This window comes from Siphateles boraxobius, unplaced genomic scaffold (genome assembly GCF_051911475.1).
Source record: "Siphateles boraxobius isolate OS27281-9 unplaced genomic scaffold, OSU_SipBor_1 13, whole genome shotgun sequence".
Lineage (NCBI taxonomy): Eukaryota > Metazoa > Chordata > Actinopteri > Cypriniformes > Leuciscidae > Siphateles > Siphateles boraxobius.
Window position 1 is genome coordinate 18,474,584 of NW_027508733.1, and position 20,639 is coordinate 18,495,222.

The 20,639-nt window shown below is 38.1% G+C and overlaps 1 protein-coding gene across 1 annotated transcript in view; it reads left to right on the top strand.

Annotated features, from left to right (window-relative positions):
• Positions 1-20,497, top strand: part of gpc1a (glypican 1a) — a 32,517-nt gene extending 12,020 nt beyond the window's left edge. The window contains exons 2-9 of the mRNA XM_077226245.1: positions 10,741-10,899; positions 12,381-12,778; positions 14,976-15,141; positions 15,457-15,587; positions 15,731-15,868; positions 15,954-16,084; positions 17,067-17,242; positions 17,934-20,497. Coding sequence (XP_077082360.1) covers positions 10,741-10,899; positions 12,381-12,778; positions 14,976-15,141; positions 15,457-15,587; positions 15,731-15,868; positions 15,954-16,084; positions 17,067-17,242; positions 17,934-18,142 — 1,508 coding nt within the window. The 3' untranslated portion in view covers positions 18,143-20,497. The remainder of the gene's footprint in view (positions 1-10,740; positions 10,900-12,380; positions 12,779-14,975; positions 15,142-15,456; positions 15,588-15,730; positions 15,869-15,953; positions 16,085-17,066; positions 17,243-17,933) is intronic.
• The last annotated feature ends 142 nt before the right edge of the window (positions 20,498-20,639 follow it).

A 20,639-nucleotide genomic window follows, 5' to 3' on the forward strand; every position in this document is an offset into this window, starting at 1 on the left:
CTCACTTTCTCCCAGCCTGGTGATTTGTGGAAAGCCCTGTGATTTATCTGTTTTTTCCTACATGGTTTCTCTTCCTGCACTTGTACAGCAACGTACCAGTATGTACGTACCAGTGATGATTACTTTAAGGCTATAGAGTGCAACAGTCAGTTCCGGAAGTAAAAACTCCATTCATTTTCAAATTATGTTTTAACGATAACTTATAAACCTTTAAAGACAACCTTACCGGGAACTACGAAGTTGTTAATCGATGGTATTTGCTTCTGTTGAAGACGTCAACTTAGTTTTAAAATAATCGTTTTAACAGCGGAATTGGTGGTGAAAAACTACAATACCCATGATGCTGTACATAAAATTCCACCAATCAGTGAGTCGAATCTAGCAAAACGCACCAAAAGATCTGGTTAGCTCCGCCCAATCCCATGAAGCACTGCGAATGACGTAATCGATCGAGTCCCTATGCTCTCAAAATACTTAGATATTTGAATATATATGCATGTTTTGCAGTAAACTTAAATTATATTGTTTATATATATATATATATATATATATATATTACTCCAACGTTTTTAATTCGATTTATGCTGTTTGCAATGCTTTATGGGATTTTACTGTAGTTCTGGAGTCAAAATATTGCAAAAAATGTTATCCTTAAAACTTTACTAATAAATAAACATAACTTCTGTATATTATACAAATATTGCCATTGATAACTGACATATGTGCTTCAAACAACAGCCGCCATATACGTATACCGGAGCTGAATATTTCAGCACCAAAATCCAGGCTAAAAATACTTCTTAAGAAGCACTGAAGCAACCAGACAGAAGTTCTTGTGATCTTTCTCTTAAGTTTCTCCCTCTCTCTTCATCTTAACCCCTTAGCCTGTTTTCCTCGTCCACACTCTCACACGTGTCCTTGTCTCATACTCGATTAGAGATCAGGACGTCTGTTTTAACAAGGTTTTGGCAAACATTGTAATGCACACGATTACAAGCGCTGTTAGCACACACACACACACACACACACGCACGCACGTGTTCACTTGCACACGTGTGTGTCTAGGCAGCCGGGCAGAGTCTGAGCTGCGGTGTATTTTTAGATTTATGGAAACCTAGAAATGTCCAATTCAAAGAGCTGGGTTGTACGCTTAGCCATCTTTCACCATTAGCGAAGCAAGGCACAGGTTTTAGAGTATATCCATAATGCATGCTATGTGTCATGATCTCAACAAATGCTCAAGAAGATGAAGTCGCTCGTATAAGAAACGTATCTTTCCTGCATCAACCTACTGACTAAAGCAAAAAAGGTTTATAAGATGTTGCCAAGTCTGCTAAGCTAATATGATATGCAGTCCAAATGTACAAATTTGGTATACATTTTTCATTGTAGATATATTGCATTTCCGAGCGGAACATTATTGAACAAGAGGATTTTATTCATACGTTTTTAAGGTGGCATATTTTTCACCCTAGGCGACATTAGCCGAAAAGTTGTTTCAGAGCAAGTTATGTTTAGAACCCAGTTAAGAAGACAACTTTTTTCTTTTCCTTGGAATAACATGCAATTATAAATTGCTCCCAGTAATATTTTATAATCTTTCAGGAACTTTTTGTAGACATTTTACCCCACATGCCTGTAATAGTGTTTTAAATGTTGCTCTTATCGTTGAATTCGAATATCTAAGCTAACAACTGTATATAACACTAAGCTGTACTTTTTGTTTCCCAAAAGGCGCTTGTATATCATGTTCTAAGTATAAAGTCAACAGGGTTGTATTTTCCGTTTGAACCCGCTCATATATAGTGTGTTATAGGATCATAGCAGCTCATTAGACCAACCTGTTATGGCCTTTATATTTCACACTCACTTCTGCTTCCCCTGTTCCCCTGGGTCATAAAACTGTAAACACGCATATGAGAGCAGACCATGTGCAAACTAAATCACAGTCAGGCCTGGGCTATTTTCACAGCCGATTATGGCCAGACCCCAGACATACCTCAGCTTGACGATCCTACCCATTTACCAAAGAAAGGAAGGGCTGGCATCTTAGAACTACCTAGAAAATCAATTAAAAGGTGCTTTCCAGTGTTTTATAAGGCATACCGGGGCTTGCTCTGAAGTCGTCTCTTTTAGCACATAAAGCGAGCGGCCGTCAATCGCCTTTATTGCGGCTTTGTGCAAGGCCTGGTTCAGGGGTCACAAGCCCTTAACGTAAGACGGCACGGCGCCCGGGACTCTTTGAGCAGCCCTGCGACTCAGCAGGGTAGCGGATAAGAGAGACCAGAGGCAGATGGTTAAGAGAGTGCGAGAAACCCAGCAGGAGGAGGGTAATGAGTGCTAATAGGCACAGGAAGAGGTTGAAGAAAGGTCACCTGGTCGCGGAAGACCAGATGAGAAACGGACAGTAGATTAAAAGAGTCGGCCAGAGGTGACAAAGCCCCAGATTATTTTTATACTGCATAAGGACTTAATCCCTCATCAGTTTTTATTCCCCAACAGGGTACCTCCATGTATACAGGAACAGATTATGAAGGGCACGGATGCCATACACCGGAAATGAAACAGCACATTAAAACGTTACAGAACTAGATCTTTCCATTTACAAACAAAATTCAAGTGTTGACAGTTTAGCTTATCTAGTTTTGTTGTAAGGTATAAAGTGCTGTCAGTCCCATCATAGAGTACTTCGAGTAATAAAATGACCAAACTGTGACACAATTCTTGTCACAACATTATTTTCTGTACTTTTACTAAATCCATTTGTGTTGGGGCAACATCAGTTGCCATTTGTTGTCATTAACTGAAACTGGGGGGCTGGGGATGGGTTGAAGAGCATGTTAATTGTTGGTTTAATCAATGTGCAATTGCGTCTTAGCATGCTGAAGTGTGTCATTGCTAGTTAGGAATTAGCTAGTCTAGTTCCTCTGACAAAAATGTGATGCGTCCGAAATCGAAATAATCCCTACTGTATAGTATGTGAAATACAGTAAGCGAAAAGTCGCCGGATGACCTACTACTTCTGCCGAGATTCTGCATACGATGGACACTTTACTTTCCCATGAGGCCATGGGAGATGATTTATGAATGTAAGTGAAGCAGCGTAACTGTAGGTCACGTGACAGTAACATGGCGGATGTAGTATGTCAGAGTTTCAGTCATAATACCATAGACAGTATAAGAAGTGGACAGAGCCATCTCATTGGAACTCAGTTGAGATAGTTGAAGCCCATTTTTAGCGATTTTTTAGCACTTCCGTTCCTGACGCGCAGACTCAAACCGACTCAAACTAAGCTTGATGACGTGAGCAACCTGTCTGACAGACATAAATCTTCTAGTAGCTGTGCGTGAAAATTGCCAACGTTAATCACTTCATATGTATTCACTTGCCACATACCGAATTATTTCCAATTCCCCAAAAACGTTGTTGAAATATTTTGTCCCGTTGCTTTTATGGACTCATTATCTATGAGCTTCTCCCTTGACGGGACGTCCCCCCGATTGCCTGCGAGCTTCTCCTCCTGTCTATACGGTAATGTCTCTATTGTGCGACAAAAAGTCGCGTGGTTATGACGCAATCATTAGCCTTTTTTTAACAAAAACGGCTTCTACGGGGCCATAACGTAAGATACAAAGTAATGCAGCCTTTTATACATTCTCGTGTTTATTTAGAAATACATAATGGACAAATTAAGTCTTTGGACGCCTCAGATGTAAAGTTATTCGCTGTCAAAGTGACGCCAAAATGAATGGGAGTCAATGGAATGCTAACAGCAGGTGAAGTTCTGCTACAATGGCGGCTCCCGTGAGGCTTTAACTTCCGGCTGATGGATTACCCCCTTGCATAATACCCATATTCATACTATATAAAGCCTACTTAATGGCAGTGAAGTTAATTCAAATTCAAATGTAGTATCTACAAAGACAGGACATGATTTCGGATGCATCGCTAGTGTTTGGCTTTAGAAGACTTTGAATATAGGGCACAAGTTGTATGGACTGCTTTTATGGTGGTTTTGCATCCGTTTTGCCTCCCTTTTGCATCCCTTACTTTTAATAACCAAGTTGTTTTAAGCATGCTGTCTCATTTTACCTATATTAACAAGAATTGTATAAAACAACTGTACCATTCTTGAAAACATGCACCATTTCTGCAGCTCATCAGGGCCCCCTACTGGTCTGGAGCCCTGGGAAAACAGTTGGCAGGGTCGTGCGTTAATCCATCCATGCTTAAATTCAAATCCATGGTGCTGACACAAATGCAGAGGTGTTTGGCACACTTCTTTGACAGATAAATTTGCTCTAGGTTACACATTTCCTCCCCCTTCTCTCTCTTTGTCTTCCTAACCTAATTTTTCTTCTGCGTATTTTCCCAGTGTCCTCTGAGGACATTGGTCTGCTGGGGATTACAGAGATATTGCATTGTGTTCATTAAAGGCAGCTTATCCTCTTAATTGAGACCAATGTTTGGGCAAAGCGCCATGTCACCCGTGACCTCATATTTAAATAGAAGGTCAGATTCAAAGATTAATTTGCGAATGGCGGCCAGCTTAGACTTTTCTGTGCCAGAGTTGCTATCATGTTCTGATATGTGAGTAAATCAGACAAAATGGCCGCATATACACTGTAAATCAATTCAGTTGTTTGGCACATGCATGTACCTAAAGAACAAAAAAACAAATACAAGATTAGATTTAATGTATGCATAGCCATCATGCTACATCGCTTCTTTGTGAGATTTAGATTATTGCATTTTCTGAAGAAAATTTGACAATTAACAATGCTAGGGTGGTTACCAGGGTGTTGCTATGTACATTTAAAAGCCCATCTAAGCGCTGCAAAACGCACACCATTATTGACGTTATTGATGTAATTTCCACTAAAACAGGAAAACATGGTGGAACATATCGAAAAGCTTTTCCTCTTTTTTTAAAATGGCCAATAGCATTTAATTTACAGTATATCTCAGCTCACCCAGAGCTGTTGAGCTCGGTAAAGATGCAGTTTCCTCCTAATCTCTAACCATTTCTCCTCCTAATCTCCTCCATATCGCTTTAAAATACAGCATTCTGTGCAGAATTCAGATCGGTCCGATACGTTTTGTGGTCTGCACCGACTTGTGCATATGATCCACTCTGTGCTATCGAGTCTCAACCTGTGCGCGCACTATGGCTATTCGCGTTGCACTAACGTGAAACCAGACTTCATTCACACCCAATGGAAAGCATATTATTTACACTATCTTAATCTTTCACTATCCCCTATATAGTCCACTATGTACGTTTCACTATGTAGAATAGTGATTCTGTTAACAAGTGACCGATTTTAGCTGCAACTTCAGCGTCCATATATAATGTAGGGGGCAGGACACTCCAGGTTCTAGAGAGCATTTCATTGGACAGAAAATCTAATGAGATGCTGAAGTGCAGAGTGATGTTATCAAAATCATCGCGGAATTGAGAGACGAATTTTGTCATTTTGGAGCACATTAGCTTATAGATAACAGTAAGTCTAACATATTCATACTAAAAGCCAATAAAAAAACATCCATTTTGATTTCATGGGGACTTTAAAGTGTTCTTAGTGGTTGTTACGGGCTTAACTCAACAAAGCACATTCTTATTTCTCTGATATCCTCGGTCACTCCTTCAAAGTAGTTCTGTGTTTTTTTTTACTCATTCATACCTTTTTATAAAAGCAAACTACTTTGAAAATAAGAGTCATTTGTAGATAACTCAATGTCAGTGCTTGAGTTCCACTTGTGTACTTTAAATAAACCTCTGAATGGGTTCCCATAAATTCTTTTACTGCTTGCTGAGCTGGTTCCTGAGAGTTGTGCTATGTGGTACTTGTGTGGTAACGCGGGTGTGGCGTTTATAAGTCTTCCAGAAGGCCTTGGTTGGGAAGCAAGCTTACCAAACACTTTCTCATTCCTCAGAGACACCCTGTTAATCAGGCACGGAGGACATGAGCATGTTTTTTTTTTGGCCAGCGCAGGGATTTAAAACCTCAACAAGCCTCACCTGTAGATCCTTGCGCACCTGCTTCTGGTAAACCGGTGCCTGAGGCAGCCTTTGCTCTCATCTCAAAGGAGTCCACGCAAATCCTCTCCCAGGAAAAGAAGGAAAGGACGGAGATGGGAAAATAAAAGAACTATTCACATTGGTATGCCAGGGGCTTTGAAGATGAACTTGAAGAACATCCCTCAAAAGAACTTCCTCCTAATGTTTGGTTGTTCACTTTTAAAACGAGTCCCGTTTTCTTCTGAAGTCAGTCCAAGTCAAATTTCAGAAGCCAATCCAAAAGGCTCTGAGGCTGTTTTAGTCAGATGTGTCAGTGCTTCTTTATGAATTAGCGCAGATTTTTTTGTTGGAATGTGGTCTACAGAACAGGCTCGTAAAAATCATTCAACATATTGCTATGCAGTTTCTACAGTGTTCTCAATGTAGGTGTAGGTCTACGGTCATTTTTGACAATATTTTTGACAATAATTTTAAGTATGTGATGCTACTATACGTTACTTTTACATTTTTCTTTTTTTTAGGTCATCTACAGTTATCACTGAGGAATGTTTTTTCCCAGTGCTTTGTTCAATAGCCCTTCATTCTTTTTAATGATCTTTTCAAAAGCTGATACCCTGATGTATTTTGCAGCATGTAAGCAAATATCAAAGAGGCATGCAAGGGAAAAGAATGGAAATAGAGCACTCAGCACTACACCACATGGAGCATTCATTTGATTAAATAGTCACCGGCCCTGAAGGGATTGCGCCAGTTGGGTTGAAAGCTACCTGCTAACAGTTTAACTTAAAGGGATTTGCCTCATCTGACACTACACAAGGCCTGTTTGTCATCCTGCTCGACTATTTGTCTAGCTGTCCATCTCTAACAATTAGGCTGTCTGAAGAAACCTTTGATTTTTCAGGGCAGACTGAGGCGGCTGACAGGTGATTCTCGGTCAGGCTTTGATTAAGGGTCTTGTTCATTTGGCAAACAGTCGATTTTCATCCAACGCACTGACACGGCTCAAGGAGGCTCGAACAATGTTTATTCGGAACAGAAAAGAGATAATTCCTCTGGATTTATTTTTGGCTTATTGCCTTGGCGAACATCCTGCATTCATAAAGAAATGCATCATCTCGATCTGCCTGGAATTATGGTAGATTCAGTTTGCTCATGCACACACAAGATCTGCCTCTGTTAGTCTCTCTTCCTGGCTACGTTCAGAATGCAATACTAAGAATGCTTACTTAGCAGTATACACTGTATACCAGGGGTATTCAATTAATTCCAAGAGGTACGGTCTCTATCTTCCCTTCCCAGTGGAGGTCCAGATAATACTTTTTTGGAAGAGCTATACATTTCCAATCAGGGCAGCCGTAGTACTTTGTAAAAGAAAAAATCCTAAACACTCAAAATAGCCCTCAAAGATGAGAATCCTGGGGCCCTAGAGCCAAAGTAAGAATTTGTACAAATATTTTTTTTTTGAAAGTAAATATTTCTCCCAAATGGATAAGAATATAAAAAGTTTAGATCAAATGATTTATCATTCAGATTTATTATTATAAAAATAATTGTATTTGCTGCATTTTTGTTTTCTGCAGCGTTTTAGCAAAAGTATCTATTTTTCTGCTCATGGTGTTTCTGCTATAACCGGGTCATCTGCTGTTCTTAATGTGCTGCTTTACGTCTTTACCAGAGGAGAGAAACAACACGCACGGAGCGGAAAGGGCTGAATGAAGCTTGTTTGGATCTAGATAAAAATATTAGAGGATGTTGTGCGGATAGTTCGTTACCATGACCTTGAACGCTCGTCATGTGTACCGCTCCGTTGTTTTGATGTGCACCGCTCCGTTGTTTTGATGTGCTGCTGTAGAAATAGTAAAATGGCTCAATTTATCCAGCGGTTCAGATAGAATCAAGCCGGGATTTCAATACCACCCGTATTTTTTATAAAATAGTGTATGAAACTGTAAGCGTTAAGCTACGATAAACCTTTCAAACAGCAGTATACTACATTTAGTTATATTACTCATTGCATTACATGTTTAAATTATCATTAATTTAGTGATTTAATTTTGTATAAAAATATCATAAGGCCCTAAACATACGAGTATATTTGTGATGAGTATGTGATGCTAACTGCAATGTGATTCCACACATTGTTGCATTTCAAAATGTGTCATTCTCAGCGTCGCCACTAGGAGTGCTATAACTTACATTAGCTTTAACTTGCTTTTGCTGAGCAAGTTAGTTACAATTAAGCTGCATTTAAGTCCATTTTTTTACGCTCTTTCCCCTGCTAACTTCCCTCCGTCTCGTTCACTCGCATGTACGTCATTGCTTAAGATGCACAAAATATAAAAAAGGTAGCTACAAGTATTATGTTGTTAAATGTCAAAATAACTCCAATATCATACCCTAGAGTTGTGTAGGGTGGGGGTAAACTAAGCGTGATCTGCTGTGACGTCACAACCGTGTTGCGTAGTGATCTGCCTGAAGTGTAAATATTGAGTAGACTTGCTCCCTCTGTAAAAATCGAGGGTCTGTTAAAAAACTTCCCTTGTCCACTTGACGAAGTTAAACGCACTTCAAAATGGCGGATTCTCCCAAGGGGACGTACTCATGTCTATAAGTGGAGTTAAACGGAGCCATAGTTAACCGCTGATATTTTTATAGTTCTGACTAATATCGTCCAGTTTAATGAGACTGACATTTAAAGAAAACTCTATCGCCCCCTTGAGTGCTGGAGCTTGCTAATGCCACAGAAATGCAAGAACGTAAATGTACAGGACTTCACTGTTTAATTTGCCTATGCGTAGTTGTGTAGAATTTGTTCTCAATGATCATAGATGTGAAAAATTGTAGTATTGTGCTAAAACTATGCAGCTGCATTGTGAGATACAGTAATCTATCCAGCGTGCTTAGGTCGTTTTTTATCGGCACAGACTCTTCCTTTGTGTGCCAGAGCGGGAAGAAAAGCTTCATCTGTCTTGTGTCTCGCGGTCCCTCGTCAGTACACAATTGATAAACAGGCCACACTCCCGTGCTGCTCACGGACTGCAATCAAGGGCCTGGTATTTGATGCATAATGACACTGAAGGCTCTTTAACACCACAAAATTCAGAGCAACACGCGGAATATGATCTTGGGATCTCGCCGCTTGTTGATGTTCAAGTGTACACATTTCAAAACAGGCTCATTACATGCATGCATGTGATATAATGCAGCTGAGCGCGTTTGAAACCTGGCCTCCGAGAGCCTGACTCTGACGATCAGAGACTTTATCTGTACTTTTATATTGTTATTAACATTTTGTCATTTTTTTATCTAGCTACACATACTTGCATGCTTGATATTTCAGTACTATTTATACATTATTAAATTATTAATTAATAATTTGCCTTATTTTTTATTTTTATAATTTTTTTTCATTTTAATACTAGTTTTAGCAATGTGATTTTTACAATTTTTTAAAATATTTGTTTAGATTTAATTTATATGTATTTAAGTTTTATTTGTACTAATTTTAGTATTTTAACATTTCTAAGTTTTCTGTTATATATATATATATATATATATATATATATATATATATATATATATATATATATATATACTTTTTTTCAGTGTTATTTAAATTAACGAAAACCATTTTTATGTATGTATATATATATATATACATACATAAAAATGGTTTTCGTTAATTTAAATAACACTGAAAAAATTATATATATATATATATATATATATATATATATATACATATTTACATAAAAATGGTTTTCGTTAATTTAAATAACACTGAAAAAAAGTATATATATATATATATTTTTTTTTTTTTCTGTGTTATTTAAATTAATGAAAACCATTTTTATGTTTTGGCTTTAGTTAACAATAACTAAATTAACAGCCACATTATAAAACCATTAATTTATTGTCAGTGATTAAAAGTAACACTGCTTACTTTGGCTTACTTTTGCTTACTTTTACTTGTTTAAAATAATCTGAGTGGTCCTGTACGTCTTCTCACCATACTTTTCATTTCTATAAATAAAATATTGCATAAAAGACTTGCACTCTAGGCTAAACTACATAAGCACAAAAAAAACATTTCTTGGTACTAAACCGCAGATACACCAGAGATCTGATTGGATGACTCTTTTAGGTTGACCATAATATTGCAAAGCAAATATTTTAGCCCCTCTGCTATAGTCTTACCACGGCGAATGCATAAAATTGTGCTTCTCTGTGATTTTTCACTCTTGCTGTAGTCAGGCGGCATAAAAAATGCATGGTAGCGATAGCATCTCTCGCTCTTAAGTCGTGACCCAAGACAAGCTTAACTGGGAAAGTTGCTAACTGTCAAACGGGTCCAAGAAGTTCTTGCTCTCTAGAGGATCTCATTGACCCAGTGCTCTGTGTACAGTGATGTTCAGGGGTTAAGCTATTTGGAAAACTTAGCCTGCTAAGCTAAAGCTACTCATAGTTAAACTACAGTCAAGCTATAGTAAATAGAGAGCCCCAGTAAACTACAAGATACTAATACAAACAGCTAATATATAACATTGAATATATATCTATTTGTTTTGTGGAAGTTTGAAATCATGTTTAACCTTTATTTAAAATCTTATGGAGGTTGATATAGGCTATTATGTTACTGGAGTAACTGGCATCTCTGCTGCTATAACTAGGTTAAAACCTCTGCTTAAATTGTATTATCTTTCTATACTATCTGCAGGTGAGCATCTCCGCATCTGCCCGCAAGGTTACACCTGCTGCACCAGTGCCATGGAGGAGACGCTGTCGAACCTGAGCCGCCGAGAGTTCGAAGGCCTGGTGAGGGAAGCAGGACGTTCCATTCAAGCCTCGCTAAATGCCCAATACAGGACCTTTGACAGTGAGTCCACTACTTAAATGTACTCAGTCTTAAAAGTTGGTTGTTGTGTTTGCAGCTGTTAACACGTCTGCTCAGTTTTTCCACTGTATGGGCGGCTATGTTAGCAAAATTATTTTCAAATAATCCAAATGTTTAAGGTTTCATTTCTCCACCCAGAGTGTAAAGTTGAGAAAGAACAGAGTAGCGACTCCAGCAACTCGCAAAGGAAATGAGATTTAGAGGTTTTACAGTGTACTTGTACTGTCACGGACAGCTTTCTTATCCAGAGCAGTAGTTTATGAAACTGCATCTGCTTTTAGTTAACATTTTTCGTTTATCCATCTGCGAGGGTTAACGAATGTGAAGGGTTAAACAGTTGCAGTACTTTGAAGCCCAAATTCTCTCCTGGTTTGTGTCATTGTAAGCCTAGATAAAAGGAAAACTGCAAAGTTAATATGCTTCCACACCGAGTGGTCCTCACAGGGCAATTACAGTGGGTTTTTATAGCCTTTTACAGCAGTGCACCATTTAAGCTTGATAAACTGTATTGACGCCAATAATGATAAAGAGATTTAGATGTAGCTGTTCGGTTTCATGATCCTAATCAGATACTTCCTGCATCCCATAGAATGAGAATGCAGCAATCATACGCGCATAATATATATATATATATATATATATAAACCAGTTATATTCATTATTAATGCAAGAATGGTAATTATTAAGTTACCTGAATGTTGAACATATAGTACGTTATTGAAATTAATGATTTTTTGTGTGTGTATTTCATCTTATCGCCCTAGCAGGCAAAATAATGTGCTTGTTCAACAAAGTTTTTTTAATATAAATATTTGACATTTCTATTTTAATGGAATAAACACTACAATCAAACCAAATAAAAAATAAATAAATATGAATTTATTTTTTATATTTACCTTTTATACCATACATGCTGAAAATATGAAATGCATCAAAAAATATTATTATTAAATCTGTAATTTAAAACATAATAATCCACAGATAGGCTTAAAGCTGCAGTCCGTAACTTTTGGCGCTCTAGTGGTTAATAAACAGAACTGGATCAGTATTGCAGAAGAACATTGTAGCCAGAGCTACTTCTCTTGCAGGTACTGGGCTTCCCCGCAGGGGTACGGCCCGACAGATCTAAAATAGTCTGAATATAAACCCTTATTACTGGTGTACCATAGTGATTAAGGATAAGACAAAAACACAGTTTGGAACATGGATTCATGATGTACTCGCTTATTATATAAATTTGTACATTTTGAACACAAAAAAAAGTTACGGACTGCAGCTTTGAATGAATATTGTTTGTAAGTTATATTAAAAGCTATGTAAAATATTCAGTAGTCAGGGTGCTTTAATGTTGTTGTACTGAAATCTGCAATAATATTGGTCAACAGTAGTCAGTGGACTCAATTGCATGAGATTTCTTTATTAGTTTCACTCTATGATAAGGGACTTCCTTTTTGTAATTGCAGCATACTTTCTGGAACTTCTAAATGGCTCTGAACGGTGGTTGGAGGAGGCGTTTGTGGCCGCTCTGGGGGAGTTGTACCGACCTAATGCAGGAGTGTTCCGTGACCTCTACGCCGACCTGCGTCGATATTACAGTGGTGCTGCCTTGAATCTTGAGGAGATCTTGGATGAGTTCTGGATGAAGCTCCTGGAGCGCATTTTGAAGGCGTCTGACCCTGAGACCGCCTCGCTGCTTTCTGACGACTTCCTGGAGTGTGCCTCCAAGCAAACAGAGACCCTTCGTCCTTTTGGAGATGCCCCACGTGAACTGAAGGCCAAGCTGGTGCGGGCATTCATCGCTGCTCGGGCATTTGTCCAGGGCCTTAATGTGGCTGGAGAGATTGTACGGAAGGTGTCTCAGGTATAGTGGATTATTTTTCTTTTGTAGGATGGTGTGATGTAGGCTCAGGGCTGTTAACCAGAAGGTTGCTTGTTTGATCCCATCAAGAAGCATGCCATGTGCCAAGACCATACTGCCCTTGAGCAAAGTAATTAATCCCAGGGTTCTCCAGGGTGACAGGCGGCATTCATGCATGAAATTTAAAAACAAAAGTTCTACTAAATATGTTAAAAATAAAAAATAAAACAGAGTTCACACTTGGTAAGACCACCTTTAGCAGTATTTCCAGTCCCTACCAGCATTTAACATCTTTGAAGCTGGAAGATTCGCTTCTTGGGACCTTCGTGGTAAAAACATTTGGGAGCAAAAAACGTTGAGTAAGTTCAATAGTGCTCAACTGAATTGAGGTCTAATTTTCTTGATTTGTAAGACTCACCAAATGTATTTTACATCTTTGTTCTGTAGAAAGATGAGTCGTCTACCAATCATTCTCAATGCTCTTGCAAACCATATCATATTTTGCTCCAGAAACAATACTGTCATTGCTATTTCCAAATGAGTATTCCAGTGCAAATTCTTGGGGTAGGTAGCGCTTCACATTAAAGTCCATAGTTCAGTTAAGGTCTCATCAGACCAGGGATTCTCCTCCAAGTCATTGAGTCTTTGACATGTCTTTTGGGCAAATACCAGCAAAGAAGTGATAATAAAGACTTCCTTCTTCCACTTTACGAGCCAGATTTATAAAGTGTTTCTGTTCTGTAAGTGCTACTGTTGCCTCATGATAGTTTCTCCCATCTATTTTATATAGAAATGTAACTCTTTAGCGTTGCCAAACTCTTCTTGTCCAGACACCCAGTTCTGGAGGAAGTTCAATTCTTTGCAGATGCACAGTTGTTTCATATTTTCTCACATTCATAATGACAAACATCACAGTGCTTCAAGGTATAATTATTGTGTCATGACTGGTAATTTTTAAGACCTTTGCCTCAGATTTGATTATAATTACCATTTAGTTCTGCGGTAGGGTGATGCCTTGGAAAAGAAGTGTGTATTCTACTAGAGACAGGTGTATTTGACATTAGAGTTCTACGGCAATTGGGAAAAAATCTTCAGTGAATCATTGTTACATGGTGTAACACTGTACAATTGAAATAGTCCAAGGACACTAAAGACTCTTTTATATGTGGCTTAAACTCATATATGTTGTTCTTTGTTTTAATGTGCTGCAAAACTGAAAAAAAGAAAATCATGCATACCATTGAATGCCATAGCCTCAGTAGGTGGTCTGGTTTCACTTAAAGAGGGCAGTACCTAGTTGCCTAGAATGTCAATCAATAGATACTCCCAAATTAATCAATATTGGATCCATGACATCAGGACAAATGGCTACACTGCAGCATTCCCGAAGATGTTTGCCTCAAACCAACACAAGGAAATTTAGTCCAAGTCCTCAGTGGCTACCCTACCCTTCCCTAGAACTCCCTGCTGCTTTGACAAATTAATGTAGGGCGCAATGGTACCATTCTGTTCTTTAAGGGATTTCTTACAGAATTGGATTTAGTCTCCTGGCGCCAAACTCTCGGGAGATTCCTGCTAAGCAGACCTAAATTCTTGCTGATGTTGGAAATATATCAGTTCGGAATATTGAATGTCTTCTGGAAATGGCTTTAAGTTATTTTATGTTGTCGTATGTAAAATCTGGATCCACTGCATGGCACATTCAGATGGATTAGCATTAAACATTACTATGTTTAGCCATAGCTGTTTTCTATGTTTAGTCATAGCTGCATTTGCATCAGTAGCATGCGAGGCAGGTTCACACACGGTTGTCATAAAATGATTAAACTAAAGTTGCCTTCGGCTAATATACAGCATGATTACTATGCCTTCCACACTTGGCTTTCCCAAAATACTTAAAAATTACTTTAAAGTTTTTCTTGCAAAATACAGTAGATGACTTGAATCCACATGCTACCTCACAGCAAGTGATAATATATGCCAGTGTTCATGTGTAATTTACTAGTAACAAACTTGTTTAGCTGATACTAAAAGGACTTGCATGCTTTTATTATGGGAACAATTCCCCCAAAGCAATACTGGGTTAATTGCCTTGCTCACAGTGTTGTTAGTTAATTGATAAACACCAAGGCTTCAACCGAATGTTGTTCTTGAAGAAAAAAAAAAAGTGTATGGCAACTAATGGCAACCTTTCCCATAGGTTCCTCTGAGCCCAGAGTGCAATCGTGCCATTATGAAGCTGGTGTACTGTCCTCACTGCCGAGGTCTGGGATCGGTCAAACCTTGCGTGAACTACTGCAAAAACGTCATGAAGGGCTGCCTGGCTAATCAGGCTGATCTAGACACTGAGTGGCAGAGCCTTATAGGTAAAGCAGAGATTATACCACGTGAACTTCTTCCCGAGCAATTGTTGCTTGGGCACTTTCCCATTGAAAATGGGCAAATCATTTCTTTCTGGAAAATTTAGATCGGTCGTGGGCCCTGTGTCTCTTCTGGTTGCCCGTTGACGGCAACATTGCCCAGCAACATTGCTCAAAAAGTTGCTCTGTGTATAATCACCTTTACTCTTTTGTTGATTGCTTGATTTCTATTTTTGTTGCATCACACTGGATAACTAGAGACAGAAAACTTACTCGACACTGTTAATTTGTTCACACATTCTGTTGTTTTCAATCAATCAGAAACCATGCTACAGGTGGCCTCAAGTTTTGGTGCCGAGCCCAGTATGGACACGGTGATCTATTCAATTCCTGTGCGAATCTCAGAGGCAGTTCTCGCCGTGCAGGAGAACATGGAGATCTATACCAGCAAGGTTAGGACATTGGAATTAAGCATCTATTTAAAATTTGTGTGAGTGGGTTAGATTGAATGCACTTGAGGTATGAGTTTAAAGATTTATTGATCACGTAAGGGCCATTTGTACAAATATCCATGTTAGTTTGTGTTGCATTTCAGGTTTTTAAGACCTGTGGGGACCGTGGTGAGGAAGGCACACCAAGCTCAATATCCGAGGAGCCAAAGAAGAAAGGAAGTACAGTTACTGCCCTAGAATACAAACCCAGCCCAAAATCTGCAGCCAGACTGGAGGTGCAGGTGTGTGTATCTGTGGCAGCATCAATTTCTGGACAACTTTTATGAGATTTATACAATGTAATTTAAGTGTGTGTGTAATTCCCAGGTCACAGACGTGTCCAGCAAACTCAAGGAAATGCAATTTTACTGGATCCAACTCCCTTCGGCTCTGTGCAGCGGTAAAACGGCATCCACAACCGGCGCTGATAAATGCTGGAACGGCATCACCAAAGCCAGGTATTATATCTAAAATCTTCTCATTCTACAAAGAGAGGTGTCCATTCAGCTGGTCAGTACGTGTATTTGCAGTTTTATACCGTATATTCAATCAATTTACATGCTTCTCAAGCCTAAATAGATGTGCAGGATTTTGATGGATGACTATTAGGATGAACGCACATTATGAATTTATAGATCGTTACTCATGGTCAGTGCTGGCGGACTTCTGAAAACTGCATCCCTCCCTCTTTTTGCGGCCAAAATCGTTAAATTGATTGTTTAGCTATCACTGCCACAGAACTGAAGTTGCATTGCCCTAAGTCATCAGAAGTGATTAATCATTGGATGCGGTTTATATGTGCGTTCATTTGAGAAGATTTAAGTAGGTACAACCAAACAAGCTTTATTTTTAGTCATCACTAATACCTATTAGCTTCGTATAACCAAATTTGCAGTCTCCTGAGGGTAATTAATATTGGAAATACTGGTATATGATTAGAGGTGTTTGCTAACGCAAGCATCCCTATTACTATTACTCATAATTATGGTTCATGTACAGAAACAGAAGGGACTTGAATCAAATCTAAAGACTATTAGAGATTTAAACATAAAGCTAAAACACTGTAGCAACCACACAGCAGATAACTCAGAAAACCATAGCAACATACTAAAAACAGCTCAAAACATCACATAGCAACATCTCTGAACACCCTAGGAACATAGCAATGAATTAAAAAAACACTCAAACTCTTTAGCTACATGCTAAAATCAGAAGGCTAAAATAAATGCACCAAAAACCACTTAGTATTGTAGCAGCAGGTTTTGCTCACTCAAGAGCCACACTAGCATGACACGTTGTAATCTAGTTTGTATTACTGATGTGCAAAACTGTTTTTCTTTTATTTCAGTTTAAGACCATAAATAGTCAAAAATGTAATACAAAAGCTATTAACATAATCTGTGTGATTGAAATGGTTCTGGAAAATTGATTGTTCTGCAGTTACCTCCCAGAGGTCATGGGTGATGGGCTGGCCAATCAGATTAACAACCCAGAGGTGGAGATCGACATCACCAAGCCTGACAGGACTATACGTCAACAGATCATGCTGCTGAAGATCATGTCTAACCGCCTGAAAAATGCCCTCAGCGGCAACGACGTGGATTTCCAAGACACAAGTATGTAGCTAAACATGCTAAAGTGCTAAAACAAGAGCTGTGTAAACATCACTCACCTGGCCTCATGAGGTGCACTAGCGACTGACGTTAGAGGCTGCGATCTTAAGCGGCCTTGGTAGCACGTCCGCCTCCCATGCCGGAAACGCCGGTTTGAATCCCGCTGGGTGCGTAGAACTGGAGTGGTTAAATTTGGTGCCGTGACCCGAATGGGAGTGAGGGTTAAGGGATGAGGGTATTGGAGGTAAGCTAGTAAGAGATGTGAGCGTAAAACCTCACTCCCCTGGCCTAACTAGTGACTGATGCTAGAGACTGAGGTCTTTAGCATCCTTGTTAGTGCGCCCGCCTCCCATGCCGGAGGTTTGAATCCTGCTCTGTGCGACTCAAGTAGGACCGGTTACCCTAACTACACTTCATTGTGAATGATAATCATACAGTGGGCTTCATGCAACCTGAGCATGAGAACTAATCTGTGTAAATCATTCAGCATCAATTGAATTTATTAAATTCATCAGTTCAGTTTGTTCTATCATTGTTACATTAAAAAGGCCCAATGATGCAAAATTTGGCACGATTTTGTCTGCTTAAGTATTCCGCAATTTCATGTTAATTAGATATTGCAAAGCAACCATTACTTCAGTGACCTGTTTTGCACCAGAGTAATTATAATGTTTTTCCCATAATGTGCTTCTAGGTGATGATTTCAGTGGCTCAGGAAGCGGCATGTGTGCGGACCACCTGTGCATCCGTGGTAGACCTCCGGTTTTTGGGCCGAAAACGGACAGGCCCAAACTCTATGCCTATAATCCTGAAAACAAAAGAGTCAAAGGATCCGGAAACCAGATTCAACCCTCCGTCATCTTACTGGTTCTGTTACTCGCGAGTCTACTGCTCAGCCGATAATGGAGACGCTAAATCGAACTTTGGGATCTGGGTCAGGAAATTTGGGATAGGACAAGGAATGTAAAAAAAAATAAATAAATAAAGATTAGTGAAAATGAGAAAAGGTGAGCTTAATAAAATTGCCAAAAGAAAAAAAGAAAACTTTTGAGTGAATGGACATTTTAATTCCTCTGGAATACAACATGACCATGAGAATAGGTGGAAAAGTAATTTTGTTTTTGTGTTTTTTATGTTTTGTAATGTATCAGATTTAAGTGCTGACTTAATACATCAACTGACATCTTGGGGTTTTTTTTACCTTTGAATGTAAAAAGATGAACTGGACAGGGAGAATGCTGGTTTAAATTTACAATATGAGGTTCTCAGCCACCTACGCGACTTACCCACAGTTCTTTGTTCTTAAAGGTACACAGTCACCAAGTCACCTTGTGTTTTATTTCGCCATGCTTGAGTTATGCAAGTTCGTCATTGCACAACTGTCCATTTTGTCTTAAATATTTCACAGACGGACATAATTACAAAGCACTACATTAGACAAACCCCTTTTAGATAAAAAAATTTATGAACTTTGGCATGGACATTAATCGAAATACGGAATTGCTGAGTATCTAAGGAATTATGTAATGATGTTTTTTTAAAACTGTTCATTTGGTTTAGTCCACAATTATTTTGTATATTAACAAGCTGCAATAATGAGTCAATACTCATAAAAACGTACAAAAAATGTCAATTTATTTCACACCAACATCAAAAGAAACTGTTGCATAAAAGAAAATATAGCCTATTTTTTATGGGACCATTAAGATTTATTGCATTTAATGTATGATTACTTTGATAATTTTATTTTCACAACAATTTTTCTTTAAACTTTTCTTAATATTTTTCCTCATCCGTACGTTTGTCCTGTTTTCCATTAAAAAGCATCTAACCATTTCTAAAACATGCTGAATTTGTTATAATTTGTGAAATAAAATTCACCCACACATTATAATTAAAACTACATATATTCTCAGAAAATTGAATTTATGCAATTTGAACTTAATTTAATAATTTATTAATTTTGTTTTATGGATTAATTATCTGAATAAATTTAGATTTTAAGGAAAATCAGTTTTATTTTCATAATTTAGCCCATTCTGCCACCAAAAAAATCACGGAATACATCATGTTAGTGTATTTTATATATAAATATTATGACTGAACTTGATGATTTTTAATAATTACCCACTTTACATTAATGAAAGTTTGGTGAGAACTTGTACTTAATTTACATTCAATCAATGCCACAATGCAAAAAGAAAAAGTCTTAACCCCAAAAAATAGGCTTTAATTTTAATGCAATTTTTTTTTTTTTTTTTTTTTGGTGTGAAATATGACCCAGATCTGAGATGCTCTTGTCTGAAATTATAAATGTAAAACAACAAACTTCCGAAAGACAATAATGCACAAAATATTTTTTTCACTCACCTCGATGCAAACCCTTGCCTTGCATTTAACAACTTATGGCTGTATTATTGCTCAGTGCAGCACAAATGTATATTCGTAATGAGTACTTTCAGCACCGATGGCAAGTTAAATAGAAGCATGTGTCAGCCTTGAATGAATTGATTTGCCTTGAATGGAATTGCATTATTGCCAAAGCCAATGAGAAGCAGTCATTTACAGAATGTACAGTTTTAAAATACCAACAGTCACTTTTAATAAAAGCTCATAATAAATTTGACGACTTCAATTCCAGAGCAATATGATTAATTTAGACTTGTGGCCGTGATGTTTTAAAACAACTCCAAGGAGCTGATTCAGCAACAAGAGATTTGCGAGGGTTTAGACAAACATGTAAAAAAAAAAAACATTCCTACAAAATGTCTTGGACAATATCAGCATCTAGTCCCTAAATGCATTTAAAGGTGTCAAACGATCTTCGTGTTTCTGATATTCGGTTCTAATGACTTCCTTTTTTGATGCACAACTAGAGCTGAATCCACAAGGACCTGGTTCAAGTCAGATGCGAAATGTAAAAAGTTGTGGAATGTAAACGCAGTTGAGAATGTACATGATGTAGTATACGATCTCTGTCACAAGAAGGTTCGTTTTTGTACTCGGTTGTCCGGTATAAATGAAAAGCACATTGTATACTCTTAGTCTATCGCATGACTCAATGAATGGACATTGAGAAGGGCTCAAACACAAGCGTAATGTGTTTCATGTGACAGATTGAGCAAACGCTCATTCGAGAGAGACAGATGTGTGTAATGGAACATTGGAAATATTTCAGGACTAGCGTTTTATTTGAGGTTTGAATTTGTAAATTTGGTCTGTTTTACGTAATAAACATGCACAGTTGTTCAAACAAAATGGATGTTGTCTATCACTTCGAAGAATTTCTATTAATAGACCCTGAATTATTATTATTTTTTTAAATGTCATATTCTTGCTCAAGTTTAAAATCCTCCCTAGACAGCAACATAGTATCTGGCCAGATCCAGCCCACATCTTG